This window comes from Gopherus flavomarginatus, chromosome 6, assembly GCF_025201925.1.
Source record: "Gopherus flavomarginatus isolate rGopFla2 chromosome 6, rGopFla2.mat.asm, whole genome shotgun sequence".
Classification (NCBI taxonomy): Eukaryota; Metazoa; Chordata; order Testudines; family Testudinidae; genus Gopherus; species Gopherus flavomarginatus.
In genome coordinates, this window is record NC_066622.1 from 92,500,625 (window position 1) to 92,520,736 (window position 20,112).

Here is a 20,112-nt window from a genome sequence, read left to right on the forward strand (position 1 = left end):
ATATACTGTTAAGACAAGTAGCAATTCAGTATTATTTTAGTGCCAGTGTAATAGTAAAGCCTAGTTTATTAATGTTGCTTTTGTCATATTTACTAAATCAGTTCAGCTTTGGTCTGTCTCTTCTAGAAATACTAGCTTATGGTGTCTTTAAGTGAATTTTCTGTTATAGAAGTTGATTCCTCACTTGACAAACATTATGTAGGAGGCTTGTTATCATTTAAATCAGCAATTAAATAAATATTAAAATACAAAATAAGTAAATACTAAATTATACTGTTTGTACAGATATCTTATATGCTTTTGTCTTGTGGCAAACGGGTTTGTTTTTGTAAGTCTTCAGTATGCCAGGAAAAAAAATTAGTCTGCCTTTCTTTATCACCTTTAGATATATTGACTTTGAAGAACAGAGAATTTTTGAAACATTATTTTATTTGCTAGACTAGCAAATGTGAAATAGATTATGTTGATTATAATCAAATACAGCAAGGCCTAATTTTCTGCTGCAGCTTTTTTTTTTTTTCGGTTTGGATTAGTGAAATGTGTTAACAATTCAATATTACTATTTTTCATTATAATTTTTACTGTTTTGGAGTTGGCTTTAAACAATTTGATGTTACTATGGAACTAAAGTTCCAAATTCTTTTGTGACTGGAGATTAATTGGTACTGAGGTATAGTGTCAAGGTAATTACCAAGTGAGGATATTTTCCTTGGGTGTGAGTATGTGGGTATTCTGTTAGAGAGTGAAGAGTTAAGACAGTCTTTAACATAAAAGGACAAAATTCTGCTTTGGGCAGCACAGTGAATGGGAATTGAAAAGGTTTCTCATGTACTCTCTTATTTTGTTCCCTTGTGTGTCAGCAGAAGTCAAGATTTGTCTTTAAATTACATTTTAAAAATACTTGGACATCATAGCATTTTGTCCACAATATTTTACATGATTTTAAAAAAAGAATTTGAGTACCTGATACAAACTGGCTGAGAAAATATCTAGGTTTTAACTTGCTTGTACTTATAAGTTAGATGATCTCAAATATTTGGATTTAATATACAACTGCTTTACAAGATGATACTTGAGGTGTTTTGCAGAGAAAGAAAATTGATACAGTACTTTGTTGGTAGGACTGAACTTTCACTATTGTATCTTTCTTTGGTAGTATGCTTCCAGAATCACCAAGATGGCTGTATTCCCAGGGGAATACTGCAGAAGCAGAGGATGTGCTTCAGTATCTGGCCTGTGGTAATGGAAAAGAAAGGTTGACTATAAAATTGAAACCATGTGCAGGAACAATGAAAAAGAATGACTCAGCATCTGGTGTCCTAAACCTAGTAAAACACCCAGTCCTTCGGTGGCGAACTATCATCTTGATGTATATCTGGTAAGTAATAAAAAGGAGGTGTGCCGAGATGGCATGAATTAGTCAAAGATTAGAAACTGATTAAGATTTTCAGTTTCTTCCTTTCATTTAATAATAGCTTTCTCAAAGTAAAATTCTGAGGTTTTTTTTTGTTAGTAATTCCAGGCATTGGCTTTCTGAAAAATTGTGCTGGTATTACATTGTAATGCCTTTGATCTAGTTGTATTATCTGGAAACTGTTCCAAAGACTAATAAGACATTAGCTGGAGACAACAAAATATTAAAAAAAAGTAAATGCTAATGCAGAAATTAATAAAAATTGTTTCCATCTTATATTCTGACTGAATATTATATACTAAATATATGAATTGTCAAAATGTAGGTGTAAAAATGAAACAGAGAGCTAAAAATAGACCAATGTAGATGTAAGTGGGGGCAAGTATGAGCACGCCATCTAGTCATCAGCTTTCACATGTTGCCTGATCTATTAATTAATTATTGATTAGACTATTAATTTAGTTTACCCATCTAGCACTCTAATATGTTAGGTTCTTGTCAGAGTTATTGCCCGTAGGGCACGGCAGTGACAAGAGTACTCAGGGAAGACGTTCTGTAACTGTAAAAGTTTTATTATTATAATTAGTCCGATAAAACCATCCAAAGAAGTAAAGTTATATAATATAACACTGTCAGTGCGACTGGCACCATTACAGGTATATACTCACTCTATCCTTGAGGAGAGCTCTAAAAGTTGAGACAGATCCCAGTCCAGCTCTGGCGTGCTAATGAAGCACTCCAATGGCTGTACCTAAGATCAGATGTTGTATAGGCCTTGATGGTCCTTATGCATAACTCTTCCCTCCTTTACCATATCTTAACTTTCTCACCCTGATAATATTGGGATGTCATTATCCTATAGGTTAGTACATTAATTAAGCAAAGCTGATTAACATATAGGTCAATTAGATTACTGTGGTTACCTGCGATTGAGCATCTGCTAATGTTCCCCTCCAAAAATACTTTAAACTGGTATAAACTGCCTTCTTGTAGTTACCTACCAGCAGTTTGTAACACTTGTGAATATTACAGAGCAATAAACAAAGTCTTACGCCATCTTGTGACTTAAGGTCATTGTTAGTTTACTTATGCTAACTTATTGAGCAACTATTTCTACTCAAAAAGAACAGGAGAACTTGTGGCACCTTAGAGACTAACAAATTTATTTGAGCATAAGCTTTCGTGGGCTACAGCCCACTTCTTCGGATACATGGAATGGAACATATTGCATGCATCCGAAGAAGTGGGCTGTAGCCCACGAAAGCTTATGCCCAAATAAATTTATTAGTCTCTAAGGTGCCACAATACTCCACAAGTACTCCAGTTCTTTTTGCGGATACAGACTAACACGGCTGCTACTCTGAAACCTATTCCTGCTCAGGCTCCCTAAGGCCTTATGCTTATGCTAAATGCTTAAGCTGTTTTATGTAGGCCTGTAGGTCTCTTGCATTCCTGCTGTTAGTTTCTTACCCTTTTGTCTTCTAATTACTGCTGTAATTACTACAGGGCTTGACAAAATGCAGGTGCACACATTTTTTTTTTTTAAATATCAAATGTGGATGAACTCTTGGCAACATATGCACTGGGCTTTGTGTCCTTGATTGCATCAAGCACAGTTTAAAAAATGAGCACATAATGAGAGAGGAGATCACACATCTGAAAATAAAGGCCCTTCACCAGAGCAACAGTAAGTCACAGGAAGAGCTCCAACTTCGTTGAAGCTGATAGGAAACACCTGTTACTGACCTATGACTAAATAATAGTCTATGTTTTTGTAAGTCTTCAGTATGCCAGAAAAAAAAATTAGTCTGGATTTCTTTATTACCTTTAGATATAGCGCTGTGCAGTCTGACCACTGCCCAGTTCCTTCTCTACCGCCTTTGGTCTGGGGTGGGGATGGATCACTTGATGATTATCTGCTCTGTTCATTCCCTCGGGGGTACCTGACATTGACCACTGTCAGAAGACAGGATACTGAACTAGATGGACCTTTGGTCTGACCCAGTATGGCCGTTCTTATGGAAACTGGAGTAGAGCCTGCTTCTTATTTTGACCTGTTAGATAGTGTCTTACCTGTTAGTTTTAGTGTAGTTTAGTAGTTCTTTCCTTTCTCATTCTCTCTCTCTCTCTCTCTCTCTCTCTCTCTCTCTAATATGTCGCAAAAGTATACTCATTGCCACAACCTGAATGCCAGGTCCAGAAAAGACTGGGACATTTGGTTATGACTTCTTATGGAGAGATAATTGTGTCCAGCATCAGACCCTGGCCCAGACACTTCCCCCGGGCAGCTCTCACATTCCGCTAGGTCATTCACTGGCCCTGATTTGCCATGTCTTTCTAAAAGAAAATCTTCCCTTCCTGTGCTGATGGGAAGAAACAGGTTCCCTCATCACTGTCTGAGGCTCTGGCCACCAGAACTTCACTCCCTGCCAGGTCAGTTGTTTCGACATCCTCAGAAAGGGGACATAGCTCCAGGGACCATCCAAGTACTGCCAGAGCTAAGCACAGATCTAAAGACCCTAAGCAGGCAGACCTACAGCTGTCAGCAACATTGACAGGACATGAGACCTTCAAGAACGGTGCTGGCCACTCCGATCAGATCAACTTTGGGCACCATGGCACTGATGAAACCTTCGGCACTGAGCACTGAGCTCAACTCCATCTACTGACTGCTCAAGAGAATGAACTTCTCCCTTGGCACGGATACATCAACCAGTGCTGGTGAAACTCCTCCCTCCCCATCCAAGAGTTCAGATACCCCAAGGACCTGCTTGTATCCCCAAGGACCTCTTGTAGTCACCACTACTCAGACATAACCTCCCTCCACTTCTATCCTCTTATCTGGAATCACAGCATTGCTTTCTTTCCTCTCTGAGGACTGCACTGCCCGTTCCCAGCAAGGAAGAGAGGAGGAGTACTCTGTCTCTCCCTCATACTCGGACAGGCAAAAAAAGCGTCCTCTACATGTCCTTACTATCCACAATTGGACCAGGGTCCTGATATGGACTGCCATGGATGAACCCCACATGTCACTCCCTCCAGATTGGCCATACTGGGATCCTTGGGCCATGTACAGAGCATAGTTTGGGAAGCGTCTCATAGAGCAAAGCTGAAGGCCTACAGGTTTGCCATCTCCTTTGGTGTCTTGACTACTAGAGACTTAGCCTCTCTCCATAGCTGATGAGGAAGAAGAACTGGTGGAGGAAGTTCTGCTGCCACTCTGTTTCTTCTCTTCTTCCCCTGATGAGGCTATCATGCCTCTACTCCCTTCGTCAACTGATGACTTTAAACACTTCCAGAAGTTGTTTGGCATGATAGCAGACTCCCTCCAGATTCCTTTCGAGGAAGAGAAGGAACAGCAGCACAAACTGCTAAACATCCTCCATGCATTTTCATCCTCCAAAATAGTACTCCTTGTCAGTGAGGTCCTTCTCAACCCCACCAAGATTCTATGGGAGACCCCAGCGTCCATCCTGCCTACCTGCAAGTGGGTAGACAAAAAATGTTACATTCTCGCAGAGGACATGGAATTTTCTTTTTTCTCATCTGACTTCAAATTCCTTAGTGGTCAATGCTGTTCATGAAAAGGGACAACAATACCAACCTCTGTTTAGATTAAATTACATTGGTGATTCCAGTTTGCTGTCTAGACCAGGAGTTCTCAAAACTTTATTCAATCTCCATGATTATGACAGGAATTGGAAGTGATTGGCCCTATTTGGTTGCAGGGCTTGTTCATCCACTATGCTCCAATTCCAATATCCAGCTATGAGGCTCTTATGGCCAAATACAGTTATCTCAGTTATTCCAAAATATAGGAACTCTGCCAAGATCTTCCTGATGACAAAAAGGAGCAACTCCAGGCATTGTATCCAAAGGACATTTCTTGGCCCATATGGCTTTACAAGCCTCCTTGGACTCCACGAATACCGCTGCCAGTTCCATTGCGACTGCCGTAGTCATGAGATAGGTGTCATGACTGCACCTCTCCAGCCTCCCTAAGGAGGTACAAACCACCGTTGAGGACCTACCCTTTGAGGACCCCAAATAATTTGCAGAACATAAAGCTAAATCCCTACACTCTCTTAAGGATGTGTGAGAAACTCTCTGTTCTCTCGGCATGAAGTGCTGAAGAGATGACCAGGGAAATACCAACTTCCCCCACAATCCCAATCACTGCAGTACACTCCCCATTGACAGTAGGACACTCAACAAGTTGACCGAAGCCCCCTACCAAATGCAGACATATGACTCCTCCAGGAGCTATCTCTCACACGCCTTTGGCCAAACAACAATTTTGAAGGTGTGGTCAAGGCCCCAAGAAGCCTGCTCCAGTCACAACAACCATCTCCAACATCTTGCCAGTTTGGCGACCGTCTAGCCCGTTTCTTTCCATCATGGCTGCAGATTACCTCAGACAGATGGGTTCTAGAGATCATCAAGGAAGGATATTCCATCCCATTCCTATCTAGCACTCTCAACCACCCTCCCTCCCCTTCCCTCTTCAGGGACCATTCTCATGAATGCATTTCATGAGAAGAAATAAACCACCTTCTGCAACAGGGAGCCACAGAACTGGTCCTATCCCAGCACAGAGGGAAGGGGTTTTACTCCCATTATTTTCTGATCCAAAAGATATCCAACGGGTAGAGACTGATCTTAGACCTTCAAAACCTAAACAAGTTCGGCAAACTGCAAAGCTCCACCATTATCCCAGCACTGGAACAGGGGGCTGGTTCTTAGCCCTTGACCTCCAAGACTCGTATTTTCGGATCACAATATGCCCTGTCCATAGGTTCCTCTGATTCATCATGAGGACTGATCACTATAGAAAGTACTGCCCTTCAGACTCTGCACAACCCTTCAGTCTCCAAAGTCCTTGTGGTAGTGGCTGCCTACTTGCACAAAGAGGGTGTTGTAATATTTCTATACTTAGATGACTGTCTCTTCAAGGCCTCATCTGAAACTGATGCCCTTCACGCCACCTGAATGATAATGGACCTTTTCTTGAGCCTCGGCCTTCACAAAAACTTGGAGAAATCTATACTAACACCAGTGCAACAACTGGAGCTTATCAGGACACAATTGGATGCCAAACAACGCAGAGCCTTCCTCTTATTTCACAGATTTTTGGCTATAGTCAATCTTGTATCCATGTGGAGAACCTATCCCCAGATCTCAGCCAGGACATGTGTTCAGCTACTTAGCCATATGGCAGCTGCCACATTCGTAGTAAAGTATGCAAAGTTACACATATGTTATCTCCAGGTATGGCTACATACAGTCTGTGTTCCTCACAGATACAGCCTTCACAAACTTCTATCCATGTCTATGAAGGTCAAGGACTCACTACGCTGGTGAACACAGCCCAAAAACATCCTTGTTGGGGTCTCTTTCCTTCAAACAGCACCGTCCATGATACTAACAACTGACTCCTCAGTCTGTTGGAGAGCGCACCTCACACTCATACAGTGCAGGACAGATGGTCCTTAACCGAATTCACTCTACATATTAATCTCCTAGAATTACGAGCAGTCCGTAATGCCTGCCTCCGTTTTCTCCCACTGATCACACATTGCACTATCAGAGTCATGACAGACAATATTGCCTGCATGTTCTACATCAACAGGAAAGGTGGAGCAAGGTCCCATTCTCTATGCTTGGAGGCACTGAAGTTATAGAATTGGTGTATCCAGCACGGCATCACCATCTCAGCTGCATACTTCCCTGGACACCAGAACGCCACTGCGGACTCATTGAGCAGGAGATTCTCCCATGATCAAGAATGGGAACAAGATATGCAAGGCCTTCAGCACATCTTCAGCTGCTGGGAATTCCCCACCATAGATCTATTTGCCAATCCAGAGAATGCCTGCTGCCCTCTATTTTGCTTGAGAGTGGGTCTAGGACGCAGATCCCTGGGAGATGCATGCCTCCTTAAGCGGGAAGTGCAGTGACTTTTTGTCTTTCCTCCCTTCCCCCTTCTGTTCAGAGTACTCCACAAGATCCAAGGGGACCAATCCCAAGTCCTCCTTATAGCTCCAACATGGCCATAACAAATCTGATATATTTACCTCATTCACATGACGGTATGCCGTGCGATCACTGTGTGACTGGCTTTGTGGCTCCTTTCACAGGAGGTGGGTCACATCCTCCATCACAGTTCACAGCTGCTCCACATGAAGGCATGGTTCTCTAGGGTTCCAGGATTCAGAAATTACCTGTTCGGAAGCTGTTTAACAAATACTCTTGAATAGGAGGCTTGATATGAATAGATGCACTTACCTCCACAAATGGACTAGATTCCAATCCTGGTGTGCCTCCAATAATGTCGAGGCAATGAGCACTCCATTACCACTTACCTTGCATTATATTTTACACCTTAAAATATCAGGGTTATCCATGAGCTCCATTCTTGTGTATTTAGCAGCCATCACAACCTTTCACCACCAGATAGATGGCCATTCTGTCTTCATCCACCCACTCATGCAAGGATTCCTGACAGGCCTCCAAAATCTTTACCCTCAAATATGGGATTTGACCCCGGCTTTGTTCTGCACTCTCTTTCTTAGACCTCCATTCAAACCAATGGCAATGTGCTCCTGTGTTCATTTCTCTATGAAAACAGCATTTCTTATTGCTATCACATTTGCCTGGTCGGTTGGTGGAATTCAAGTACTCATGGCATACCCCCTATACATGAACTTTCATAAAAACAAGGTTACACTATGCCCATATCCCAAATGTTTACTCAAGGTGCCATCCTCTTTCCATCTCAACCAACCAACCCACTTTCATTGCTTCTTTCCAAAGCCACATAGCAGCCAGCAGGAGGCAGCACTGCACACCCGGGATGTCAGACAAGCATTAGCATTCTACCTGGGCAGAACTGAACCTTTCTTAAAATTTCCGCGCTTATTCCTCTCAATAGCTGAAAGAGCAAAAGACAGCCCAATTTCTAAGCAACACCTTTCCAAGTGGATCTTGCAGTGTATACTTCTGTCCTACCAGCTACACAGTTGACAACCTTCTGGAGCTAGAGCACATTCCACCCAATCTCTCTCCATCTTCATTGCCTTTCTCAACAATGTTCTGATTGCTGACATTTGCAAAGTGGCCACATGGGTATTAGTGGACACGTTTAGCTATCACTACACAATTACTCAGGACACGGCATCAAATACTCTACTAGGATGCACTGTCCTATCGTCTTCATTAAATGCCACTCCAAAGCCCCAGCCTTCTAACTAGGGGCACTGCTATACAGTTGCCTACAGTTGAGCACCCATAGGGACATCACTCAGTGAAGAAAAGGTTACTCAGCGTGTGCAGTAATACAGGAAGAGACAGACACACACAGCCTGGACAACCATGGTTTGTGACCTTGAGAGAAGCCTAGTGAAAGTAGGGTTTCTGGGTTTGGTGCTGGCAAACAAAGTATTTAGCCTTCAGCCTCACACCTATCTCCTGTTTTTGGGTTCCTCCTGTGTTTGTGGCAAAGAGGACTTTGTACATTTCTTATAAATAAAAAGATTGCATCTATGATGCTGAATGATTGAATATGGCCATTTATATCGTTGATATTGCCACCGTTGTACAATTGCAACAAATCTTGTACAAAGTATGTCATGTGAGGTGTCAATGAAAAAGTTATGATTTGCTAAGTATGATTATCCTGTTTATTTAAATGTATCATTATTTTTATCTGAAGTCATAAATATTGGCTATGTACTGACATCATACATGTGCGCTGTCTTCCTGGGTAACACCCACCAGATGAGATTTACATCAGGACCAAACAGCTATGTATTGATGGCTCATCAGTGACATTTAGCTCTCTCAGTGGACCATAGAAGAAACTCATTCCACCCAGATAGCTCTTCCTGCAGATGCCCCAGCCTCCAAGGGGCCAATGGTTATCGCATGTGAGTCATCAAGCCATGTAAGGACATGTGATATGCTCTTGTGACCCTGGACTCCATCTTGTGTCAGTAACTTTCCACAAACTGGGCTGTGAGGTTTGTTTGAGACAATAAATTTCCAGGCCCATGGCAGAGGATATAAAATACCTCTGAGATCTCCATTTTGCTTCTTTCCTGCTCTGATTCTCTGGACTGTGGATTTACAACAAAAACTTTTGGAAGTTGTAGTAGAAAGAGAGCCTGAGACATAAGCCTTTGTATCAAAGGCCTGGTATGAGGCCTGAGACCTGGTTTGAAGTAGTGGTCAAAGCTTTGCTGCTATAAAGCAAAGTCAGGTTGTGAGCAAGAGACAGGCCTTGCTCATGGAATCTGGCAAGAACAGCATGGATATTTCAGAAACACACATTACTAAGAAGTTCTAGGTACAGAACACATATACAAACACATTCCAAAAAGGTGGTACCAGAACACCTCAATACCAACACACTCCCCGAAGATAATAGGAACACGCTGACCCATCTTAAAGATAAGGTCAGGATGCCAGAATAATGGATAGAGATGTTTTGATTGACCCAACATGTACAAGGTAATGAGTGTCATCTAAAGATGCCAGAGTGTGACTCCTCACCGTTTCAGAGGGGCAATATGTAACTTGTTTGTATCGGTGTATAAAGAGGTATCTCAGAGTGAGTGTCTTCGGCTGGCCTAGGGGATAATGGGAAGTTCTGCCATTAACTGAGCTAGTCCATTGCAATGGGCAAACGTGTTAGTGTGCCTGTAACCATGGGTGGCACATGGACTGCCGGGCGGAGAAGGCTAGCCTCCAACCCCACCCTTTCTGCCTTAGGCCCTGCCGGAGCCCAGAGCCCCCCCACCATAGCCACCAGCCCCTGCCCTAGGCTAGCCTCCTTCTCCCCAGCCCAGGAGTGCCAAAAGGGCAGGCTGAGCAGCCTGAGCCAGGGCCACTGCACGGGAATTGAGCCAGGGCATTAGAACTGTGTTTCATTGACAATAAATCTGACCATGTTCCTTCACTATGAATGGGTCTGTGCTTATTGAACCGTTCAGTCAAGTCTGCTGTGCCAACTATCTGTGCAGAGCTGGGATAGCACACAGAGGCCAGGTCCACACTACAGCGTTAAATCGATTTAACGCTGTACCCGTCCACACTACAAGGCACTTAAAATCGATTTTAAGGGGTCTTAAAATCGATTTCTGTACTCCAGCTAAACGAAAGGAGTAACCCTAAAATCGATATTACTAAATCGATTTAGGGTTAGTGTGGACGGAAATCGAAGTTATTGGTCCCATTCTTTTACTGAGCTACCCAGAGTGCACCGCTCCGGAAATCGATGGTAGCCTGGGACCATGGACGCACACCACCAAAGTAATGTGCCGTAAAATCGCGTAAAATCGATGGACGCGTAAAATCGATTTTATAAAATCTGTTTTATAAAATCGATTTTATTAATTTCGATTTTACTCTGTAGTGTGGACGTGGCCAGAGAGAACACAGATGCAGCCAAACATCTAACAATAGAAGTTACCAGAGGGACTTTACAAGCCAGCAGTCTATTCCAGAAGTTTACTTTTGTTACTGGTTTGGTATAATCTAATGATAGAATGACCACCAGTTTGAGGTGAGTCTGCCCTGTTTCTCAGCAGTTAGTCCTGAACTTGGCATTCTCAGCTGTGACCCACTGAGGCACAGTGAAAGCATCAAAAGAAAATACCTGACTCCATCATCAACTTCTAACTGGAACAACCTGCAACACCCCGAATTTGGCAGACTGCTTGGATCAAAAGAGGTAGTATATTTGATCCATGAGAGTGAATCTTTGTTCCTAGCTGGACAATATACTTTATTATCCTTTTTATATTTGTTACATGAAATATTTTCGTGAGGCTGGACAGTATGTTCTACTTTCATGTACTTGTCTGATGTATTGAGAACTTAACTTCTGTTCTATTAAATATATAGCTAACATCTGTTTAGGCTATTAAACAGTTTTGAAAAATACTTATGGAATGTCAAATCTCCCCAGGTTGTGTGTGTGTGTGTGTGTGTGTGTTTGTGTGTGTGTATAGCTATATCTATAGATATAGGTATATATAGGTATTTGTAGATATATATATATATAAATTTATGGTGGTACTTTGGCAAGAAGATTGGGTTTCTTTGTGACTTTAAGTAGAATCTGTGGTATCTTTTCTTTCTTTGAATGGGATCGATAATGCTGTGTGTGAAATAATTCTCTTTGTACTACTAGTACGTATTTAAACAAATTTTAACTTAAAATCTTAGCTTTAAATGCTTATTTTCAAAACTAATCAAACTTTATGGATGTTTTCAGGTATGTCTGCAGCCTTGTATACTATGGCTTAACATTCAGTGCTGGTGAATTAGGAGGAAATCTGTATCTAAATGTAGCTCTTTATGGCCTTATAGAAGTTCCGGCATTTCCTCTCTGCATGTTTTTTATTGAGAAATCCTGGTAAGAATAGTAACTTTCTAGTTTTATGTCTATATTGTAAGGCTAGAATCATATATATAAATAAATAAAAAATAGGGAAAAGCTTATTTAAAATTTTTTTTTTAAGTGATAAGATACTATGTATTTCTGAAACTGTTTTTCCCTGAAGAGTTATGTGTAAGATTGAAAGTTTGTCACCAACAGAAGTTGGTCCAATAAAAGATGTTACCTCTCCCTCTTTGTCTTTCTCTTGGGAGGCAGTTAATTGTAGGGCCTCCTGTACTTAAGGTAGGAATGTGTTTAGCATTTTCCACTCCTCCCTTTTTGGTGTCATCTAACTTTGTCCTATTACCTTGAATTTTTCAATGTTTAGTGTCAGCCTAAGGATGAACTTTATTTTTTGGAAAAATCTGAGTAAAATAATTGTCACTATGGATAGAATACTCTTTTTGTATATCTTATTCTTGAGGAAATTCTGTACCAAAAAATTAAAAATTCTGCGCACAATATTTTAAAAAATATTCTGCAAATTTTGTCAATAAATAAATATGAAGGTTCCAGTGTGGCAAGGAGCACAGGCTACTGGCTGCATGGCGTTGGGAGATCAGCTTGCAGCCCTCCCACTTCTGGGCAGGGACTCAGTGGTGAGGCTGCACCCAACCCTGACACAGTACAAGGGCCAGGCCTGTTCCAGAAATACTCCAGGCCCTGCCACTCTGTGCTAGGTGCACCAGGTGTGCGAAGGCAGGCTCATTCCAGCAGGATCTAATTGTAGAGGGGCTTTGTATGGAGAGACAAAGAAATTTGTTGGGGGACATTAATTCTGTGGCGCAGAATTCCCACAGGAGTCATATCTCAATTAGAAATTTTACACCCAAATAACTAAACAAATTGAAGTAGCAAAAACTTTGAACTTAGCTTGTTTTTATCAAGCATTAAAAATGAAGCCAGTTACGAATAAAAACTAGTTTAGTATTTTTAAAGTCATAATCACTTCGTCCATAATTTTTCATATTTCTCTCCATATTTGTAGGCCCTGTGTTATAGAAATTTTTTCAGTGCCAAAAGCTAAGCACTAGCTCTAGAAATCCGCAGCTATGTAGGACTGCAGCCCAACTGCCATTCAAGGAACTTTGTTTGAAGTCCTGGCCCTATTTACATCAGTGGCAAACTCCATTGACTTCATTGGGGCCAGGATTTTACATATAAGTTTTGAGGAAAAGCTCACTGAGCTTATAAGATTGCCAAACTAAAATGATCAAGGACTCCAGTTTAAACTGCTTAACACACATTCATGGGACATAAGCGGCTTAGTCCCTGCACAATTTGTTGAAAATATATTCATCTGTATTTGAGAACTTTTTTTTTTATCTATTATTATGAGGGCATAGTGATGTATGTAATTATAAAAGTTTAAAAGATATCTGTAACAAGCCAGGTAGCCTGAAGTTTGGTATTAAGCTTAGTCTGCAGGGCATTAAGATATTGTTACATTTTGTTTCAAAAGGGTGAAAAGGATCATTTATACGCAAATGTTCTATGTTGATTGTAAAGAATCCAAAATTCTGCTGCTGCTAAGACAAATATATAGATATAGTTAATATATTTTACAGTGTAAACTGAGTAATAGGCTTGTTCCCTATTCTAGAAATATATTTAACTTTTCAGATGAACTATCAGTGATTTTCTAACTTAGACTGAGATTAAAATATATTTGTAATCCTTTGTAAATTAATATCAGTTGTATATAATATAATATTGCAAATGTGACTGTTGGCTGGTTCTTCTCAGTCAGGTCCACTTCACTTTCATTCCAGCGTAAACAGGTATGGAAATAGCCTTTGTGGAGTCGTATGTATTCTTGTCAAGATTTAAATATAAAATGTATTTTATACTTTTTACTTTATATTACAACAAAAACTATGTAAAAGACTATTAAGGTTGCACAATAAAGCACTCGGGTTAGAAAGGCCAGAATGAAGGTTGCCTATCCAGCCTTAATTCAGTCCCCTTGTGTGTATGCATTATTATATAATCTCTTAATTACTCGATCATGTATTATATTTTCCACAGGATCCCAGCCTCATTCTTTGCACAGAATGGATTGTGCTCACAGAATGAATCAAGGCTGTATAGTAAATGAGGCTGTTGTTTGTAGGACCCCCTCGCTCATTTGTCGCAGAAGCTGACAGTTTTCATGAACCATGAACTTTTTAGAGAAAAAATCAAACATTTTGCTTGAAAACAGTTTCTGTGAATAGTAATGCACCGTAATTAAAAAAATATGTAATTACATAACTGAAACCACCGTCTGAAACATGGTATAATATGTCTATAATAATTATTATTACAGCCCTGGGCTTTTCACTGACAGTTACAAAACGGCAGGTTTTCTGTCTTGATGAGTTTAGATTTTAACCTTATCTAACCATGTGCTCTTTTTCCTTTTAGGTCTGGAAGACGTAAAACTACAACTTCTTTTCTGATATTTGCCGGGTTTGCATGTATATTTACCATCTTTTTACCAGAAAATTCTGGTGAGTATGTACTGTTGTCTAAGTAAACTTGAGCTAGTCTATCTATAGATAACGATTTTACAATTAAACTCAACTAATTTGTTAGGAAATAGTAGGGGGCTAGTAAAGTCTCTGTATATTTTGGATATATTCTGATTGCATTAGAACTGGACATGGTACAAACTATTGAATAAAGTTGTGACAAACAGTATTTTTACAATTATTACAGTAGTTTTAAAAAAATCCTACCAGGTTCATTGTAGAATCTTGAGCTATCTACTCATATGTACATTTTATTTTACTTAATGTTACAAAATAGAAGTGTTACTATTGAGGTACTGTTTGGCAGAGGCTCCCAACCTTTCTAGACAACTGTACCCCTTTCAGGAGCGTGATTTGTCTTGCGTATCCCCAAAGTTGCATCTCTCTTAAAAACTACTTGCTTACAAAATCAGACATAAAAATATAAAAGTATCACAGCAAATATTTACTGAAAAATTGCTTACTTTCTCATTTTACCATATAATTGTAAAATAAATCAATTGGAATATAAATATTGTACTTACATTTCAGCGTATAGAATATAGAGCATTATAAACAAGTCATTGTCTATATGAATTTTTAGTTTGTACTGAATGGAATATAATATGAGAATGGAAACTAGAAAGGGATTGTACACCTCTACCCCAATATAACGTGACCCAATATACCACAAATTCAGATATAATGCGGTAAAGCAGTGCTCCGAGGGTTGTGGGGCTGCGCAGTCCAGCAGATCAAAGCAAGTTCGATATAACACGGTTTCGCCTATAACTTGGTAAGATTTTTTGGCTCCTGAGGACAGCATTATATTGGGGTAGAGGTGTAGTTTTAAGTGCTGTGAACATTTGAAACATTAGTGCAACGTGATTATGTCCAGTTTGCATAACTGTATTTGATGTGTCATTTGCCTAGGAGTTGACCTTGATATGTGGGTATGTCAAATTTGCCTGCTGATGTTACTCAGTTTACTGAAAAAGATATTGGAGTGCCTGAAATCCCTCTTAAAGGCATCCTAGGGATTTCTCTAAGTCTAGCCCAAGGCCAGACCAGAGTACTGCAAAGGGTAAATTCTCAAAGTGTAAGCCTGACCTAGCCACAGCGTTTGAGCTCCAGGACTCAATGCTAACACCTCGCATGCTGGTGTAGATCCTTCCCCTTACCAAGACCAGATAGATGATTGTTACCAAAGTGCTGAACTCAGTCGTAATTAAAACTAAGGCTGCTTCTTGTTATTGGCAATAGCCATGTTGTTGCTGCATGTATCAACCTTACCTATTTTTTCTTTTGGGACATTCACCCCAGTTCCTACTGTTTAGTAGTAAGAATCATGGTGGATAAGATCTTTAGAGAAGAAAGAATTACTTACTTGTAAGTCTTGCTCTCTGGAGATGCCTTTACAAAGGAATTCTCATTCAGTGATTGTAACTCCCCCAGAATTTGGGGGTTAGTCCCTTTTTAAGGTACCTCAGTGTTTGCACTTAGTTTTTGCGTTTTGGGGGTGGGACTTATTTTGAATCTAATTAACCATTTTGAATTGGATGACCATGGGAGTTTTATGTCCTGTGAAACCAAAGGAACTGACTGGAATGTTCAAAGAGAAGTATTTATATCCAGCATGCAACAGCCAGTAGGGGACCTGACTCTCTCTCTGTCCTGGTACTGTGAGCCTCAAGGGTCAAAATCATTTAAGTGCTGAGGGAGTTCTTCCAGGCTTGTGGTAATGACCTAAGGCTTAGAAGTGGAAATCTTTTTGGAATTGTATCTTCAGAGAAACAGAATTACAAGTAAGCATTTTTTTCCTTTTTAATGTAAAACTTTTCCCAATGGGATAGCCTCATGAGATACACATCTCATTTGCATGAGTGCTTGAGGAGGCTAAGATGTAATACACTTCAGTACAATAGTAATAGAACGCAAGACCACTCAGTCTGAAGTATTAAACTGCATTGAGCAATTGCAACCTCAGTTTATATTATACCCCTGAGCAAGTGAAGGATCAAACATTTATTAAAACCATATAACATTGATGTCAGTTTCAGTGGAACAGGTATCTTATTCTGCTAATGTGGGGCTGCAGCCCCGAATATCAGCTTTCCATAGGCACTGAATTCGAACCACTTTTTAAAATACACTGATTTAAGAAAAAGTTATATCTGTGTTTGACATGCAGGCCAAAATAACTTGTAGTTTCTGCTATTTTATGTGACTGACTGACTTTCATTTCAGTCCCTTTCAATCCAGACTAATTTTTTACTTTTTCTGATGATTTTTTAAAAACAGCATGATGATCTGTTCATCCATGTGTCAAAGCAAGAGTTAAAAAAAATCATCTTTAAAGATAATGCACTAGCACAGAGTAATGATTGCTGAAGCACTGCTGAATTTCATAAAACCTACTCTGTGTGGAGTTTCGATGTTGTGGTTAATTGATAAAGTTACCATGTGTATCAGTTTCTAGCCTAGTCTGAGTAAAGTTGGTTCTTGGCCCAGGATGATTGTAGTCAGTTAAACCATTCAGCTCCCAGCATCATACAGTCTGATTCAGTTCCCAGCATGAAGTGAGGATTATTCCCTCTCTAATCTGACCTTGTAGTTATTAGAACAAAGCAATGTTTATTAGCCTGAGTCTGCATTCCTTGAAGTATTTAACACAAAAATCTTGATTTTATTATAGTGGATTTAAATTTATAATTAGGTACTAAACACATGCACTTCATGCCTTCATCTGTCAGAAACTTGATTTCTAGATAGCTCAACTTGTTTATCAACCAGAATAGATCCAAATAAGTTCACATGTGGAATAAGACAAATTACAACTCTTCAGTCATTAAAATTAAAATACAGTTAGAACTCTCTTATAGTCCCCCCTCCACCCCTCCTTCCCATTATTTTAGGATTAAGACATTCATTCATAGGGACTCTGAGTTGGAAGGTTGGGCAAACTAAGCTATAATTTTATTTGGTTTCAAAAATAATTCTAAGAGGTGGGAGCAGCTTCCTTCATTTTCGTCTCTCGTAATGTACTCTGGTGAACAAACGTAGTAAGTTCCAACCAGGAGAAAATTACTTACTCAGATTTGTGTGGTAGTACACATGAATGTTCTTTTAACTTGTGCAGCTCTTTGATGTCAATGGTCCACTGAAGTTGAAAGTTATTTTGTATATCTGGGAGGGAACATTTTTTTAAAAAGCAATTCGTATTGAATTAATCATATCCTGGGACTTTTTCTAGTGTTTGATTGTGAGTGCCAGACAGAACTTTAATCTGTGTAATAGGGACTTTGAGGGTTACACTTTCCTGCATGGTTAGTTCTTCTAAAGTAAAATATAAACACATATTTGGGTTCTTCAAGATGGAAAGTGCCATTGAATGAAACTTTGCCTACTGAAGCAGAAGAGTAAAACATTAATGTGTATGATGATCCTTCATGTGCAACATTTTTGATGCAATTATCATAAAAGCATAGTCATAGTGACTATTCCAGATGCTCCAGCAGCTGCCTAATATCAGCTTCATTTATGAGCAATCTCTGGTCATCTCTGACACACAAAAAATTGCAAAGGTCAACCAATTGGTGATTATACCATAAAAAATAACTGAATGGCAAAGATTTGAGCTTGATAAGAAACTTGGAACTTTCTTATTTCCTAACATAATTTTCACAGAATTCTGCCCGAAATAGTAGCACAAAATTACCCATTTTCAGAAATATGTGAAAAACTTTCCTTTGGGTATATTCCTCCAGACAGATTTAAATTCACAGGGCTGCTAAAAGGTGTTTCGGGTGAAGAAATAAAGGAAGAACTGAAAGGTTTCATTTTGACACTTGATGTGAAATTGCTGGTTAAAAATTAGAGTTGCCTCACTAAGGGCTATCAACATCCATTTAGGAGAAACTGTATTCAATACTGTCTAATATTTCTGAAAAAAAGGTCATGGAATATTGTGCCAGAGTTGCTAACGATGCCATCCAGGAATGCAAAGGGAAATATTGCAAGTGAGTCTTTTTGTGTTTTGCCTGAGCAATAACATTATAACATCTCAGGTATAATAATCCTAAATGTCTAATGTATGGCTGTTCACCACATCATTTAAGCCTCACTGAAAAAGCAGTAATATTTGATGTTCTAAAATGCACTGTGGAGTTTAAAAAGTGTTGTAAATACCATCAGCCTCATGATTTGTTGATTGAAAAAAAGAAAATTGATTCCCCAGTTTCCCAGTGACACTCAGTGGAATTATCAGGAAGACTGGGTTTCTGTGTTTGCATCCAGCTACTAGATGTATGTTGATATTTGCATTGAGCACGTGGAAGATTTTTTTGAATAACCTTTGTATCCCCTTTACATTACAATGGTTTCTGCAGGAAGACATGAAACTTGGAAAAGCAATTGAAGGAAGTTTCAGAGTTCCAGTGTATATGCTGATAACACTAGTATTTCAGTTCCAGTAGAAATCTGGCTTGATCCAGTTAAAAAGAATTGGAATCATACCAGGACAAAATAAAAAACAATTGAGAAACGATCTTTTCCACTACTTAGCCAACATGACTTGATCCAAAGAAGTTGAACCCAGAAATGGAGGAAGAATCTGAAATACAGTTCTTGGAACATAATTCTGACTTTTTTCCTTCTTTTCTAGCAAGTAAAATTGAAGATCCAGATTTCTACCCAAAACATCTTTTTACAAATGAGTTTGTGTCACAGTTTGTTTCATCAAAATGGTAGAAGTAAAATCATGTTAACAGGAGAGTTAAACTGGATTCTTTCAGATTTTAAAAGATCTGCACTCTTCTCCAGTCAATATAGCATCAATTGAGTGTGTGTTTAGTGAAAGGCAAATAAGTTGGTAAAAGTGTGTCGTTATCTAAGGAAAAATACAAGGGAGTAGTAGGCCTATCTAGTTAGTAGACTAGGGTATCAATTACAGTGTTCTTGTTTTTACTTACAGAATTTCAAACTTTTAGACCATGTATGCCTTTAGATTGAATAGGCTTATGAATTCAGTCACATAGTCCATGATTTTGTATTTCATAATCAGGGCCGGCTCCACGGTTTTTGCCTCCCCAAGCAGCAAAAAAAAAAGCACCACAATCGTGATCTACAGCTCTACTGTCGCTGTTTCAGTCTTTGGCGGCAATTCAGCGACTGGTCCTTCGCTCCGAGAGGGAGTGAGGGACCCGCCGCCAAATTGCCGCCGAAGACCCGGACGTGCCACCCCTCTCCATTGGTCGCCCCAAGCAGCTGCTTGCTGGGCTGGTGCCTGGAGCCTGCCCTGTTCATAATACATTCATGTTTTTATTTAATTTTTACCTTAGAAAGTCCCACCTTTTCTTTTTTTTTCTCTCCCTCGCTCATGTCATTATTATTGCTAGTAACCTTGGGTTTCCCAAAAAGCATTGGTAGAGACTTCTTGGTCAGAAATGTACATCTTAGTCACAAAACAGAATATGTGTTTTCTCTGGAGGCAAGGATTTTAGTTATCAGAAAGACGTATGTCAGTGTGATAAAGTCCTGTATATGTGATGAAGTAGCATCATAAATTTGAGTACATCACCTGAAGCATCAATTTATGATCCCACAGGGAATGCACAAGGTCAGACAATACATTTATAAAAAATATTCCTATGCAAAACCTATTTACAAGTGGTTTAAAATAATTTTTTTTAAAAGGTCTACACGTAATTAATGAACTGTGGGGAATTTTTTTTCTACAGAAAAGAGGTCTTTAATTCCTTCCTATC

General features: G+C 39.6%; 2 protein-coding genes across 9 annotated transcripts in view; one reads left to right on the forward strand and one right to left on the reverse strand.

The window, feature by feature from the left end:
- Nucleotides 1–20,112, reverse strand: part of LOC127053499 (zinc finger and SCAN domain-containing protein 20-like) — a 449,526-nt gene that overhangs the window by 276,072 nt on the left and 153,342 nt on the right. The gene's annotated exons all lie outside the window — the stretch shown is intronic.
- LOC127053496 (solute carrier family 22 member 15-like) overlaps nucleotides 1–20,112 on the forward strand; it is a 72,909-nt gene that overhangs the window by 24,838 nt on the left and 27,959 nt on the right. For 5 of the 6 annotated variants that reach the window (XR_007775064.1, XM_050958323.1, XM_050958322.1 and 2 more), the window contains 3 exons: nucleotides 1,157–1,378; nucleotides 11,691–11,831; nucleotides 14,262–14,347. Coding sequence is in view for 5 of the 6 variants with exons in the window: in XM_050958323.1 (XP_050814280.1) it covers nucleotides 1,157–1,378; nucleotides 11,691–11,831; nucleotides 14,262–14,347 (449 nt within the window). In the remaining variant the exon portion in view is untranslated. The remainder of the gene's footprint in view (nucleotides 1–1,156; nucleotides 1,379–11,690; nucleotides 11,832–14,261; nucleotides 14,348–20,112) is intronic. The other variant, XM_050958327.1, reaches the window with a different exon arrangement.